Source organism: Meleagris gallopavo, chromosome 1, assembly GCF_905368555.1.
Source record: "Meleagris gallopavo chromosome 1, MGAL_WU_HG_1.1, whole genome shotgun sequence".
NCBI lineage: Eukaryota > Metazoa > Chordata > Aves > Galliformes > Phasianidae > Meleagris > Meleagris gallopavo.
In genome coordinates, this window is record NC_139404.1 from 134,032,537 (window position 1) to 134,048,701 (window position 16,165).

General features: G+C 39.2%; 1 protein-coding gene and 1 long non-coding RNA gene across 2 annotated transcripts; one reads left to right on the forward strand and one right to left on the reverse strand.

The window, feature by feature from the left end:
• The first annotated feature begins 3,277 nt into the window (after positions 1–3,277).
• On the forward strand, positions 3,278–9,470 carry LOC100545251 (sulfotransferase 1C1). The gene is made up of 9 exons (XM_003203184.5): positions 3,278–3,414; positions 3,820–3,920; positions 4,377–4,554; positions 6,131–6,268; positions 6,737–6,834; positions 7,157–7,283; positions 8,282–8,376; positions 8,570–8,750; positions 8,899–9,470. The coding sequence occupies exons 3-9, from the start codon at positions 4,383–4,385 to the stop codon at positions 9,009–9,011; spliced, it is 924 nt and encodes a 307-aa protein (XP_003203232.1). The 5' UTR covers positions 3,278–3,414; positions 3,820–3,920; positions 4,377–4,382; the 3' UTR covers positions 9,012–9,470.
• On the reverse strand, positions 9,463–16,165 carry LOC109371106 (uncharacterized). The gene is made up of 2 exons (XR_014880747.1): positions 15,776–16,165; positions 9,463–10,960 (listed from the first exon to the last, which is right to left on the reverse strand). It is a non-coding gene; the product is annotated as an uncharacterized LOC109371106 (long non-coding RNA).

Genomic DNA, 16,165 nt, shown 5'->3' on the forward strand with positions numbered 1-16,165 from the left:
AACATTGGTGTGTTCTCAACACTGTTTCTCTCTAAAGCAAAAAACACAGCATCATACAAGACACTATGAAGAAAATAAACTGTCCCAGCTGAAACCAGGACAGTTTTTATGATAAATTCCTACTCCAAGTGATTGAGAAGCCAACAATAAGATGTGCTTTGCTGGTTCTTATTCTCACGAACAAGAGGCTGTTAAGGAACATGAAGCTCAAGAGCAGCCTTTGCTGCAGTGACTGTGAAACAGTGGAGTTCAAGATCCTTAGGGCTGTGAAGAGGCCACACAGCAAATTCCCTATCTTGGACTTCAGGATAGTAGTTTTGGCCTCTTCTGGGTTGTGCTTGCTAGAGTACAATAGGATAAAGCCCTGGAAGAGAAAAGGGGCCCCATTTTTTAAATGGGAAAATAGGAAGACCTGGGAAACTACAAACCAGTCAGTCTCATCTCTGTGACTGAGAAGATCATGGGGCAGTCTCCTGGAAACTACACTAAGGCATATGGAAAACCAAAGAAGTGATTGGTGACAACCAACATGGCATCACTAATGGCAAATCATACTTGACAAATCCGATGGTCTTCTGCAATGCAGTTACAGCACTGGTAGATAAGGGAAGAGCAATTGACATCATCTACTTGGCTAGAAAACTGTAGAGGAAATGGACCTGAGGATATTGGTTGACACTTGGCTGAACATGAACCAGCAGTGTGCCCAAGATGGCCAAGAAGGCCAAAGGCATCCTGGCTTGTATCAGAAATAGTGTTGCCAGCAGGAGGAGGGAAGTGATCATCCCCCTGTACTACACCCTAGCGAGGCTACACCTCGGGTACTATGTTCAAGTTTAGGCTTCGCACTACAAGAAAGACATCGAGCTCCTGGAGCATGCCCAGAAAAGGTCAACAAAACTGGTGAGGGGTCTGGAGCACAAGTCTTATGAGAAGTGGCTGAGGGATCTGAGTTTGTTTAGTCTGGAGAAGAGGAGGCTCAGAGATGACCTTATCACTCTCTACAACATCCTGAAAGGAAGTTGTGTAGTGAAATGGGTGTCAGCCTATTCTTCCATGTAACTAGAAATAGGACTAGAGGGAATTGCCTCAAGTTGCACGAGAGGAGATTCAGGTTGGACATTAGGAAATACTTATTCTCCAAGAGAGTGGTCTGGAACTGGTGCAGGCTGCTCAGGAAGGTGGTGGAGTCATCATCCCTGGAGGTGTTCAAGAAACATTTAGATGTTGTATTGAGAGATATGGCTTAGAGGGAAACATTGGTGATATGTAGATGGTTGAACTGGATTCTCTTAGAGGTCTCTTCCAACCTTGGTGATACTATCCGGACTTGTACAAAGCATTTAACACTATACTGCATGACACCCTTGTCTTTAAACTTGGGTGGACCACTCCATAGATGAAGAATTAGCTGGACTGTTGCACTAACTGTCAATGGCTTGATCTCCATGTGGAAACCACTGACAAATGGTATTTGTCAGGCGTTGGCATTGTGGCCAATGCTACTTAGCATATTTGTGGACAGTGAGATTGAATGTACCCTCAGCCAGTTTGCATATGACATCAAGCTATGTGGTGCAGTCAACACACTAGAGGGAAGGGATGTCATCCAGAGAGACCTTGACAAGTTTGAGAGGTGGGCCCACACAAATCTCATGCAGTTCAACAGCGCCAAGTGCAAGGTCCTGCAACTGGATCAGGGCAATCCCAAACACAAATACAGGTTGAGTGGAAAATGGATGAAGTACAGCCTTATCTGGGAGTAGTAGTAGATGAAAAGCTGAACATGAGCCAGCAATTGTGCCTGCAGCCCAGAAGACAGGCTGAGGGAGCTGAGGTTTTTAAGCCTGAAGAAGAGAAGGGTTTCAGCAGACCTCATTGCAGCCTTTAAAAATTTAAAAGGGCCTACAGGAAAAATGGGAAGGGACTCTATATCAGGAAGTAGAGTGACAGAACAAGACATAATGGTTTTAAAATAAAAAAGGGTAGACTTTGATTAGATATAAGAAATTCTTAAGGATGAGGGCAGTGAGGCATTGCCACAGACTGCCCAGAGAAGGAATGGATGACCCATCCCTAGAAGTGTTCAAGGCCAGGTTGGATGGGCCTTTGAGCAAAATGGTCTACTAGAAGGTGTCTCTGCCCATGGAAAGGGGTTGAAACTAGATGGTCTTTAATGTCCCTTCCAACCCACACCATTCTATGACTCTATGAATCTATGTATCAGTGATCTTGAACAGTTCACGTCAGCTCTCTTGGGCTTTGTACAAAAGACCACATTACTAACATAACATATAACCTGTAAAATTTCTGGGAAATGTAAACTGCATATGGATCAAGGGGTAGAATGCTGATTAGCCCTCCATAAAAGATTGTGCAAGGATGGCCACATCCTCATTTGATTTGGATCCGCGAAATATCTTTTAAAATGGAAACAGAAAGAAAGCTATTTCAGATACATATCTTGCCATCCAAAGGATAACCAAACAGGAGTTTTGAGGACGCAGAGTGCCTGCATACCTTCAATCAAAAATAGAAGCAGGACCAGATAGCAGTGCTATGTATTCATAATTTTGCTTGTGAATACAATCCATCCAAACTTTCTTGAGTTCAGCTGAAGTGACCTACATTTTGCCTCAGGAAAAGAGTAACTTCTTCTGATGCATTCAAACATCTGACTGCAATATTTGAGAATTAGATATAAAAGTGTCATTATCCCACTTTTGTCAGCCAGTGTTACTGTGCTGTTTGTGACTCATGTAGGGCACATCATTATCTCTCCCAGCACCTCATACAAAGTTAGGCAGAAACTTAGATTTTAGAAAGAAGCATTACCTCATGTGCACGGATCCCAAACCCTGCAATGCCATGCTAGTTGAGAAGTGAGCCTGTTAGAAAGTAGTCTATAGCAAAAATGGCTAGCCCCATCAATAAAACATATCCTTGGACTTTCATTAAATAAGCATTGTGCCAAATATCATGAAAATGAAACCAATTTATTCAGTCCCATGGATCTTAGGTGTTAACAGCAAATAAACTGTCCTGGCAACTTAGACTAATATTAGAAAGAAAATGTATCATTTCATGACTATTGACAACAATACAGACAAGTTAAAATAATCTTTCTGGAGGTAGTAGTCAACATCCAAGGTTGTTTTCAGCAAAGAATCATACTTCAGATGAGAATTCAAAGTAGTTTTCCATGACAGGATTAAAAAGGAGTTAGTTAACCAAGCCAGAAAAACTCTTCAGCTATTGGCTGCTGATGTATTTCCTCCCTTGCTCTCATCACACTCATGGAGAGATAGAAACTCCACCCAAGCTTTCATTCTACATCTGTCTGAAGATCTGAGCAGTTACACTGTCACTAATATGACCTATGGCTGAAGACATTCAAGCATGAAAACTTCTCTTGTAAGTTTCTTACTTTTTTTTTTTCTCTTTAATTTCTTAACTCAGAGCTCAGTCACCAACCAACTTTTTGCTCTGTTCAACAGAATCTGTGTGAAAACAGATGTGAGTAAATATGGAAACAAAAGGAAATATTTTGACAATGTTTGCTGTTGAAATTTAAATCTGTCTTTTATCCTTTCTAATCCGTATTTGTAATTGAGGTTATTTCTGTAGCCTCCCCTAAAGCAGAAATTTTCACCAATCAGATTCTGGAACTCTGAATTTTATGGCTAGAATATTCCTCAAGAGGGATACATAAACCTGCAACTACTTTTTGCAAAGCTGTAGAATGGGCAGCGGATTCAACTGGGTTGATTTAAATAATTAATGTGTAACAGACTTTAGTTAATCATCTATCTGTTTCAGGTTATTTATCGGCAAAAAAATCCAGTATTCAGCAAAAAACTCTAAAAGTGAAAAGCTGCAAGAACGAAACACAGACCAGACAAGTTCTGCACATATTTATCGTGAGTATCAGGCCCAAGGGGTGTTATCAGGAGAGTCTGTTTATTTTCTTTCAGAACAAAGGGTTGGGTCCTATGTGCTGACTTCAGTGGGAGATTTTAGGCTCTATTGTCTTTTGAATCACATCCCTGATTAATTTTTCTTGCCTTTCAAAGGTCACAATTCCAGTCAATGTTTTACATAAATATGTTTTCTAAAATACCTAAAGATGGAAATAATGTTTGGGGTTTTCTTAATCTCTCCTTGTATCTGAGTAAATGGAGTGTTTTTTAAAGATGCTGAGAGTTACAACAGCAATATGCCAAGCATTTCTTCAAATTTCATCTAGGAGCACAAATATGGACTCAGATAGGTTGAAATACAGGCAAGTAAATCAGAGGATATGGAAAGGGACCTTGAGGTTGGGTGAGTCAATTTGGCAAACACGTCAATTTTCAAGCCTTTCATTCCTCATGCAGGACAAAATGGCCCTGGATAAAATGAAAAATTTGAGTCTGGATGATGATATGCTTCGATCTGAAATGGGTGAAGTGCAAGGTATTCCTGTCACGAAACCAATATGCACCATATGGGATCAAGTGTGGAACTTCAAAGCCAGACCTGATGATCTGCTCATTGCAACATATGCAAAAGCAGGTTTGTGTGCACAGGAAATAGAAAAATTTGGGATAGTGCTCACTACTGGAATGGAGAATTTCATTTTTCTGTTGTGACTGATATTTGTTTAATCCTAAAACTGACTTACATTTTAAAGACATGAAACTCTGTTAGCTGTGGTGAGCAACTTTTGACTCCTTTGGCAGAAATTACGGACTATTACTATTGAAGTTCAAATGGTCAAAGTCTAATTGCTCACACATTTCCTTCAATTTAGGCTGTACGCTAGATACGTACTGTAGAACTTTTCTATCAGCAGATGGTTATTTAACAAAGTCTAGTAAAAATCACAGTTCATTGAGAAATAACAAAAACTGTACAAATATGAATTGCATTCATGCTTGAATTACCATATACAAATGACAGCATAAACCAGTACAGGAAACCTAACTGGAGATAGACTACTTTCCTTAAATAAATAACCAAATTCATTGACTGGACATTTAATTAATTACTATTTCTCCTCTTGATTAGATCATTTATACTTATTATATGGGAAAGCAACAAGTAGCAAGCTTTCAATACTTACACTGAATGAACAAAAACACATACAGTTCAGGGGATTTGAGAACAGACTCAGTAGTATTTGATGATCATAAAAAACTAGCAAGAATTTTTACGTGTGGTTTCCAGCAGAAAAAAAGAATGCATATTGTTACCCAAAATCATTTATTTTTGAAGGTAGAGAAAATATTTTGCTGAAAGATTTTAGCTTATTTCTAGTCTACTTTAACTAAAAGGACGTTATTTTAGTCTGCCTAGATTAAAATTTCTCAACCGTATAACTGAAAATAAATAAAATCAGGAGTACGTTTGACATTATATTATATCTGCCAGGTCCACACAGTTCAAGCATCCTATTAGTGGCTGAATTTCCTATCCATATAACTTTCCAGGTTTTTCCTTAGCTGGTTGTCTAGCCAAAGTACCTGGGAAGAGATGTGATTAACCTCATGACCACAGCTACAAGGAAAAAGAGGCACATGAGAGACACAATTCTGTATCTCTCACAAGGTGTTCCATTAGCTCAGGCAGATGAAATAAAATGTACTGAGCTTCATTAAAGCATTTCACATGGGAACATTGAAAATACTGCAACTTTTTTATATTGTCAAACTATATACTCACTCAAAGATTACGTATTTCTTTTTTTTTTTTTTTCATTCAAATTCAGGAAGAAAAGAAAAATTGAAATTGTTGAATTGTTGTGAAAAGGTGGAAGTTGGGATATGGGAGTTTCATTCTTCTTTTCAAATAATGCAGTCTCCAAACTGTATTATGTCTGTTTATCTTGGAGTGGCAGTGGAGAGTGTTTCTGTTAGAAAGAGAAAACCTTTCAAAAACAGAATCCCTGAAACTGTGCTTAGGAAATCACCTTTTTATATACCTAATTATGCATTTTTCCTCCATTATCCTCTCTTGCTGTTTTTTCAATCACGCACTGTGCTGTTCCTTCCTCTTTTGACACGGATTCCATCCTTCCAGCTTTCAGTTCCCTAGCAGAAGAGACTCTCAGCTCTCCCCAGGGGAAACATCTAAGCACTGACATTTTCAGGTACTACGTGGACACAAGAGATAGTGGATATGATTGAACAAAATGGAGACATTGAGAAGTGTAGACGTGCCAGTACTTACAAACGCCATCCTTTCCTTGAGTGGTATATCCCAGATTCTTCATCTCTCGGATACTCAGGTGAATATCACGTAAATAGATTTGTATTTTAAATGAAGTGAAATAAAACAAGCATCCAGAACTGATGCCACGGGCTTTCTTTGCCACTGCACCATGTGCCACAACAAGAATGAGGGTGCAATTCAGTTGCTTTAGCACAAGCATCAAGTGCTACACAAGATGATACAAGGCTGGCAGATATGGCACAGGCCCTACTGGATGTGTGCCTGTAAGCTGTGTGTCATATTCCACAGTACCTAAGTCAGCTGCAGATGTCCTCAAAACGTAAGTAAAATTACATGAGTAAAAATTCCTTCAGAAGCACAAAAGTTGCTTATGCAATGTTTTCTACATTCTGTTTAGTTGCTTTGGAGATAAGTGATCATTATAAGGTGACTTTCTAAATAGTCACCATCAAAATCTCAATAGCAAAGAAGCACAAGTAAAACTTAAAGAGCGGGTCAGTTCTCATAAATAGTCATTCTGCAGGCCTGAAGTTAGCTGAAGCAATGCCTTCTCCACGAACAATGAAAACTCATCTCCCTGTGCAGCTGGTGCCTCCCTCCTTCTGGGAACAAAACTGCAAGGTAAGGCTGAAGAGGTAGGAATCTCTCTACTTCAAATGGAAAGAAAGTAATAAAGGCAGACTGGATGTGGTTTCGAGAATCTTTGTGAAAGGTCTCCTCAGCTATCTCCCCTTTACTGCTCAAAGTCTGTGTGAAACAAAGAAGTGATGGCTGAATTTTCTGTGTTAGAGGTCACAGAATGGCAGTTTCTAAGCAAAATCTTTTCAGCCTTTGTTACTCAGGCTCCAAGAGAAAACATAAGGAGAAGCTCAATATCCATGGAAGCACGCTTAATCTTGTACTTTCTGTCTCTCTTTCTCTCTCATTTTCACATCTAACAAAGATCATCTATGTGGCAAGAAATGCAAAAGACAACCTGGTGTCATACTACCATTTCCACAGGATGAATAAAGTATTGCCTGACCCAGGAACCATCGAGGAGTTCACAGAGAAATTCATGAGTGGAGAAGGTGATGAGCTGCAATTAGTTGTTTAAGAAATTTTATTCATTTAAAGCTACCCAATAGCTAAATATCTGCTTTGAAATTCAGTGCTGACAGTCTGTGGAGGAATATCCACAAAAAGTGTTTCAATAGTAATTTCTCTTCATTCAAAGGTTTTTACCTTTGAATACCTAAAAGATGAACTACATCTTTACATGCACACTTTGAGAGAAAAAAAAAACAGCGCTACTCTTTACTCCATTATCTTTCAAAACCATACGTGATGATTTTTAGGTTTTTCTCTGTGAGGTTAAAATAAACCTGCTTAGAAGTCATCAGGGAAAATACAGCAGCTCAATGGCTGTATTCTAGCATGACACACAAGAGAGCCAAGTTTAATTATGCATAGATTGTGCAGTGTGAATTTGTGCTAGGGGAGTCCTTTTGCCTAAATTCATCTGTCTAAAAATCAGGCATCTGAAAAAAGCCAATTATCTAGCTAAGGACAGGCAACCCCAGAAACTGATTCTTCCTCTTCTAAAAGAGGCACTCATATCCAAAAAATAAAACCTGTTCATTTGGATGACAGTGCTCAGTTTTGGTCAGTAAAAGTTTCTATAGGTCCTTTTTGGAAATATGTAGGCCTAGAAGCACCTCTGTCTGGACCAGAGTGAAAGTCTCATGCCTAATTGAACGTCTCCACTTGCATGCCTCCTTGTCCCAATGCAGTTGCTTAGAACATAGCAACCTCTGTCCAAGCCAGTCACCTTGGTACTTACTGGAGAGAAACAGCCATTTCTGACAGCATACCAAATAATTCAACCAGTTAGAATAATACAGGTTGAAAGGGATCTTTCTTGTCTGTATAGTCCCACGCCCTGCAGGGCAAATTGAACGTGAATCAAAACTAGCTTAAAAAACAGGGAAATATATAGACATTGATTGTGGAGGGAGTGTCAGAGACACAGACACTTCAAGATAAGACTGGGTATTGATAGTTGCTCCTGCTTTTACTCCTTTTTCAGTGCTCTGGGGTTCCTGGTATGACCATGTAAAAGGATGGTGGAAGGCAAAAGACAAGCACCGTATTCTCTACCTCTTCTATGAAGATATGAAAGAGGTAAAGCCTGAATGTGTGTTTATAGAGATCTGTTTGAAATCTGTAGTTCCGTAGATATTATCTACAATCAACAGATGCTATTGTGTCATTTGTACCTGTAAATCTTCAGACAACCCGACTTTTCACCTTGAGATCAACTGCAATTTCCTTGCGTTTTTTGGCTCTGTTTCATGTCGTACTTTCTTCTCTGCAGAATCCAGAGAGAGAAATTCAGAAGATTATGAAGTTTTTGGAGAAGGACTTAGATGACAAGGTTCTCAACAAGATAATATATAATACCTCATTTGAGATAATGAAAGACAATCCCATGGCAAACTACACTAGGGATTTTGTGGGAATAATGGATCACTCAGTTTCCCCATTCATGAGAAAAGGTACTGAATTTTATTGCTGGCATTAAGTCTCTTTCTGCTTGTCAATCTTCCTTGAAATAATTGTTCTATGTAAGTATAGATCTTTAGTAAGTCATGGTTAATGGGCTTCAAGAAATAATAGTAAATTAAAATATTTTCTTTTTCATAGGAGCTGTTGGAGACTGGAAGAATTATTTCACTGTGGCACTGAATAAGAAATTTGATCAGGATTATAAGAAGAAAATGGCTGATACCTCTCTCGTTTTTCGCACGGAATTGTGAATATTAGCAATGGCAGTTATTTTTTACAATCTATCAGCATTTTCCTTTTTCCATATTTTGCTTTTCCTTCACAAAATGCCTTTCAAAATCTTTCACACCCTACTGATTTTTCATTACAGTGAGATTGTTCAAACTACGTGGAAATGTAGATTTGCCTCCCTGAAGAAAATACTCCCTCCCTGGTTATTTGCCATTCAACCCTTCCACAGTAACTTTTAGCATTATCTAAATTATTTCAGACATTTCGGGTTTCTGTCTGTTAAACTGCAGTTGATATCACCGGCATTTTCAAATCAGAAATTAGGAAACAAACAGGAAAAAAAGTTGTTAAAAGATTGCACAAGCTGTGGGCATTATAATATGTTATTCCCACACTGTATAAATGTTAATTATTAAATATCAACAATAAAGAATTTTAAATGTTGGTCAAGAATAAACAAAACAAGAGAAGTGCACCAAGTAGAATCATTTTATTTTTTTCTTGTTTTAAGCCAGGCATCATAAATGCCATTGAGATGAAAGCAGCATTTCCAAAAACATCAAACACCCATTATCTGATGAAATTTGTTACAGGGCTATAGAGAGGTACTCATCTTCAATGCTGTGAAGGTTGTAGACACTACTGCATCAAGACAAGAAGCTTTTGCCATTGTTGCCTTTTTGAAATGAATAGCACCAACTTCTGCAAACATCTGCAGAAAATCCTGAAAGTTCATACGAAGCAGGTCAAGAGTCAGTGCTGACAATATCTGCCCCTTCTCTATCTTTATAAATGTATCCATTAGACTTATCACATTATCACCTGCTCCTTTTCTCTGCTCTTCCCTTGTTGACTAAATATAAAAACGGCTAAATTAGAACCTTTAGTTGCAATAAGGCTTGCTCAATATGATCAAATAATGCTTTAGCATTAGCACCAGAACTATAGCCATTTCTTCAGTTGGAAGGAAATCAGTTAAAATAATCCATAATCACAGACAACTATTACCAATCAAACCTGTTCTATATTTAAAGTGTCGCTACTGAGTTCAACACACAAAAAGCCCCTGAAGAGTTCCTGTTTAACTGGATTTGCAGCCTGAACATCAGAGGGAAAACAACTACAGCAGCCTTGGACTCTGTAGCTCAACACAAAATGTTTACTGTGTGAATTTTCTCTTCGGTCCAAGGAGGTTCCAGGGATCTAATAACAGCAGCAAAAGCCAGTGTGCACAGAACCATTTCGGGCTAGAGATTTATCCAAATGTCTAAACTGAACATAGTTCCTTAAAGAACACCAATGTCAAGTTTGGAAACAACAAAAGGCTTCCCATCAAATGTGGAAGTTAAATTGTCAGCTCTCAACCCAAAAAGTTTCCTTTAAAAATGCAGGAAATACTGGAACTAGAAGTATGCATCTGTTAAACAGATGCAAACGTAGGCATTGGGAGGACTTTTGGTCAGTGGGGATACCTGCCTGCATATAAAGGATGATCTGAAAACTGGCTATCTGAGAAAAAAAATCATCTGGCAGAGGTGCTGCTGCTCCTTGCAGCAAAATTAAATATGAGCCTGGGGAGACTTCAGTGACTTCTCTAGCTTTTGTTCATGATTAACTTAGCTTGTTATTTCACTGTCACCAGTACAAGGAAAAGGTGTTGCCTGCTCTCTGACTATTTCTATTCTCTTGGGTCATTCCAAGAAATGAAGTGAGTCAGCTCTTTGTCAATCTAATCCTCATTAAGGGTCATAAGAGCTATCAGTAAATAGAAAATATGCTTAACTCAGTAGCTAGATAACATATTCTGAGGTTGCACAGGTGACCTATTTGCTCCTCTTTTGAAATCTCTCTGTTTACTAGAAGGACAAAATGCTGAAGGCATCTGCTGCAGAGTGAGGGTGACATAGGCTTGTGTCATACTTGTTTACCTTCCTTAGCTATATCTTCACCCATCTGGAATTCAGCTGCTCTGAAAAGCAGATAAAAAATAATGCAGGTCAGAGAAAGCAATCTTGGGAGAAAAAAAAAAAAAAAAAGAAAAGAAGGTAAATAAGCACTGGATACGTGGGTATGTAAAAATCATCTTTCCTTATCTCATTTATATTACATATATTCTATATATATAATATATACAAAGATGGAAACACAAACCTTTGTGAGAAAATATAGCTGGCAGGGGAATAGAAAAAAATTGGATATTTTTTCCTTTTAAGCCAACTTAATCTAGCATAGTTGAGACAGAACAACCCATTTGTAATATGTTATGAATTGAAATTAATTCCTTGTAAAACTACTGGCAACAATTAGTTGTTTTCAGTAAGACTGCGTCTGTAGTTACAGGAAAAGTTTGAGAAAGGGGTTATAGGCTATATGCATCCCCCAGTGGTCTTGGAAATGATTGTATTTTGGTGTCTTTTATGAGAATATCACAACAGATATGTGCTTCTGTAGATGACTGGAGAGTGCCGACATTCAGAGTGCCTTTAACTTGCATATCTTTATCAGTTGCTATGTATAGAATAGCTTTAAATGATGTGTTCTACAGAGATGGTTTACAAGTAATGATGTACGTTGCTAAGACATTTAATATATTTTGACATAAGATACTATAAATCACAGAGCATCAGCAGGAGATTGTGCATCTTTAACTACATTATTTCACATCAGACTAAACCATTGTAGAGTTTCTGCTTCTCATACAAATGTGTGATTCTCTGTTTACTGCAGTGACAGAGCTATGTTCAGAGCTCAAGTCAGACATATGCTCTGAACATACACTGGTACTTTATTTTTGTCCAGCTACCTAGAAGCACAGTTTTACTGACTTTCTTACACAAGTGCAACTTCTTCTATGTAAGCTCAAATAGGACCTGTGTCAGTTTAGCTAATGCAACCCCATAGCAAGCTCTTCAGTGCTGCTTCTCTTCTAAGAAATCATACCTGCAGAGTTTTGATAGCTGACAAATGTTTGAAAACCAGCGTTCATTAATACATACTATCATGTGTGCCTGCTTTGTAGCTCTGCTCTAACAGCTACCAAATCAAGTCCTCCCACCGGCATGAATGAAGATTCCTGCTTTGATACTATGTTTTACTAGAAACTGCTGTATGAGTTTCAGGGTAGCCATGATCTCCCTGTATCTTGACTGTCTTTACAAAATAGCAGAGCCATTTTACTTCCACATGTGGAAGGTGGCCATTTAAAAACCAGAATGGAAGAAGTGCCAAGCTTAAAAAATAATTAAGGCAAGAGGCAGAGAAAGAGCTATTCTACCTTCTTAGCTAGCATTCAGAGGTAGAGAAACACGGCTTTCCTTTCTATTAATTGTACTGCAGATTATCTGCTTTGTGCTTGGATTGAAAGTTACTGCTTATCTGGTTAGGAAACAGACCATTGACAGAGGGTAGCTTTTATTCTACTTGTTCTACCTATATAGAATATGGATATCTTAGCCTATAATCTATATAGCATAAATTTTTTATAAAGATTTATATCAACATGCTCAGAAGAAGCCTTATCTTTACAACAAGGTTAATGATTCATTCTGGAATTTTCCAGAGGTGCAATAACATTGTTTTTTAAGCCTGGACTTCCACTCACATCTCTTGATTAGTCACGGGAGCCCTGGTTTAGTGTAGGCTACAGGTGAGACTAAGAGGCTCTCTGAGGAAATTCATTCCACTCATAGGATGAAACCAAACCATGCTGCCAGGCCTGAAGTCATGGGCTTAGGCTGGATAACCAGGCTCTGCCTACCCTCCAGATCAAGCACAGATTTAGGCACCGTGTAGGTGGACTGGGAATGCTGTAGTGCAGCAGTGTCCCATGCTTAATGTTGAAGAGGCAAATCAGTCACGCATCATTTTCCAGAAGGGCTTCAGTATAACCTGCTGCAGGGGCAGCTGGTATTTTTAAGCAGTGTGAGCTCAGAGTGTGTGAAGGTCCACAGCTGAATTATAGGCATCTAATATGATTGTGGAGACACTGGGAGAATGACAAAAGCGAGATACCTAGGGTATCTGCTCTGACAGTGTTAATACAGCTGTAGATATGATCTTAGGCTGGACATCTGAAAAATAAGGTAACTGAATTATTTAAAAATGCTTACAGTGAGGCCTGCTGATTCCTAATAACCTGTTATTGTGCCAATAACCCACATTGATCTTTATTTGCTTCTATTTCTATATGCAGTTAAAAGAGTTTTCATGATCAGTCAACAATGGAACAGTCTTCTACAGCCAGACCCAGCCCTAGGTGCTCAAACACAGTTTTAGCTTCCTTGTTTAATGATAATCTCTGAATAGGCTCAGTGGGCTTTGCAGACTAGTAACAGAACACACTGAACTCTTTACCTCTCATTTCCCGTTGCAATTTCAGAACAGAATTAAGGGTTAGATAAACAATTTCTTCTCTCTCTGTTTTTTTTAATTGCTAACAAAGCCCTTAAAACACAAAGCAGTATAAATATAGGACAGTATTGTCCCTGCATCACATTCACTCTTACAAACATTCAGAATACCCTCCCCTTTCACATTAATTTTTCACTATTCCTGTAGTCTGTACAATTCCACAACCTACTAACCCCAAACCTAAGTAAATGTGGCTATGGTCAGCCAAAGATTTTACAGTTCAATTGCACCGTGTAGAGAGTATACTTGAAGCTTCCAAACAGGAATTAATAGCTAGCATACCGTAAATTCATACCCTGCCTTTCTTTATACTAATTTTGTATGTAGAGAAGTCATAAAAGTAACTTAAAGCAAGGATACTGGCTGGCACAAAGTGGTTCATAAAGGAAAGTTTGTGATCTACAGAACCAGCCGGAAAGGCAGATTCAGATTCCACAGAGCCAAATATTTAAAGCATCAGCTTTGCAAGTTAGAAACACATTCCTCAGGTGCAAAATTATAGTAATTTCCTCATTCTGTACTCTTCAGTACATTCCTGTAGGTCTAATAATTCCAGTGCTAGTGAACAAGTGTTTATACACAGCCTTTGTGCAATGGCTAAACACAGTCTTGTGGAACTTGGCCTTCCAATGAAAGCAGGATCTAAAGTTCATTATGCTCTGCCCCAACACGTCTCATAAGGCTTCCAGCAATCTTGTTTTACATAAACAATGCTATTTTAAAAGAAGAACTAATTATCTTTACAAAGATAATAAAATTATAGAATACATAGGGCACATAAATTATACTTGTTTTTCTCACTTATCTTGTCCCAAATTAGCTACACGTAGTAAGCATAATCCTAATGACTCCTTTGAGATAGATAAGATACTAATCATAATCTGTTTAAGAAAATAATATGAGACTATTACAGGTGTAAATCAGCATTTCTTCCAAGAAATATAGAACAACTTTAGCATAAGAAATATTTCGTTTTAACAAATTGAAATGGTCACCTGTCAAAATCCTTAAAGTTTTTTCTTCTGTTCTTTCTAGGAACGAATATTTTATTCTGCTTCTATACTCTAAACATGATGTTTTGCAGTTCCTGTTGCAATTCAAGTCCTGAAACAAGGACCATCAAAACCTTTTTATTTGTTTAGAAAAATCTGTTTTGTACAAGTTCTCTTGCACAAAATGAAGGGGAGCATGGTGAGATCTGGCCTATCTGTCAAACACACATCCCACAGAGTGGGGAGCTCTGTCAGGGCCCAGTTCAGAGCCTTCCAGGTGGGTGAGGAAAGACAGTCCCTATGTTGGTTGCTCTGTGGGACTTCTGAGGAGCGTAAGGAGAGGGGTAGTGGAAAGGCAGCTCTTAAGGGCTTGTTACAAAGATCCACGCCTGGCCAGCAGCTTGTGAGAGCAAGAAACCATCTGCTGCTGCAGCAAATGTTTACCTGCATCTGTTACAGTATGCGATAAACATACATATAGTGAGTGCACTGGGGTAGAGAGCACAAGACAAGGGAAGGCTTTTTGAGGTATATATGAACAACCTTTCAGCCTTTTGTCACTATTTATAATTTGATTTTTAAAAGTAGGAGGACAATAGGAATACTCAGCGAAATGCAAGCTGCTCATCCAAGAGCAGCATCGTGACAAACACAGCTGCCTAATTTACTAAGACAGTAAGTGTTCTCTCATGACACTCCAATTAATTCAGTGATATTCAATATTTATCTGGGGAATTGTAAAGAGAACAATATGCCTAAATTGTTTTTGCCAAGCAACTCCTCATTAAAAATCAATTACATACCATGCAACATCAAAAATACAGCATTATCAACGTGCATGCATGCATGCTTACAGGAAAAAAAAAAGAAAAAAGAAAAAAGAAAAAAGTGCATACTTAAAAAATGTTGGTAGGTATCTTTCCTCTCAAACTCCAACCTAGAAAAAGGTCTTTTCATCCTGAAACTGAACTGCAAGCTGCAACACCGGGGTTTTTAATGTGGTACGCGTATATGCACATGACTATGTTTATAGGTATGGACGGAATTCAGTCACACTGGGCGGGGGGCAGGTTGGATATCAAGGAAGGCTTCTTCTCAGAAGGAGTGGTAAGGCAGCGGCACAGGCTGCCCAGGGGGGTGGTGAAGTAACCGTATCTGGAGGTGCTTGCAAGGTGTGGAGGTGTGGCACTGAGGGATGTCATTAGTGGGCATGGTGGGGATGGGCTGATGGTTGGACTAGGTGATCACAGAATCACACAATGGCCAGGGTTGGAAGGGACCTCAAAGATCATGAATCTCCAACCCCCCTGCCACATGCAGGGCCCACCAGCCTCTCCATTTAAATACTAGTCCAGGCTACCCAGGGCCCCATCCAACCTGACCTTGAACACCTCCAGGGACGGGGCATCCACAACCTCTCTGGGCAGCCTGTTCCAGCACCTCACCACTCTCTCTATAATGAACTTTCCCCTGACATCCAACCTAAATCTTCCTTCCCTCAACTTAAAACCATTTCCCCTTGTCCTGCTGTTATTTACCCTTTCAAGGAGTCAACTCCCCTCCTGTTTGTAGGCTCCCTTTAGGTACTGAAAGGCTGCAATGAGGTCACCCCTCAGCCTTCTTTTCTCCAGGCTGAACAAGCCCGGCTCCTTCAGTCTGTCTTCGTAGGTGAGGTGCTCCAGCCCCTGATCATCTTTGTGGCTCTCCTCTGGACCCTCTCCAACAGCTCCCTGTTTTTCTTGTACTGGGAGCCGCGCTCAGGAGGCGTGGCC

Excerpts from the sequence above, each read along its gene's own strand:
- LOC100545251 (XM_003203184.5), top strand. The coding sequence starts at position 4,383 with ATGGCCCTGGATAAAATGAAAAATTTGAGTCTGGATGATGATATGCTT. Across the intron at positions 4,555-6,130 it reads TGCAACATATGCAAAAGCAG|GTACTACGTGGACACAAGAG; the intron begins GTTTGTGTGCAC and ends TGACATTTTCAG. Across the intron at positions 6,269-6,736 it reads TTCATCTCTCGGATACTCAG|GCCTGAAGTTAGCTGAAGCA; the intron begins GTGAATATCACG and ends GTCATTCTGCAG.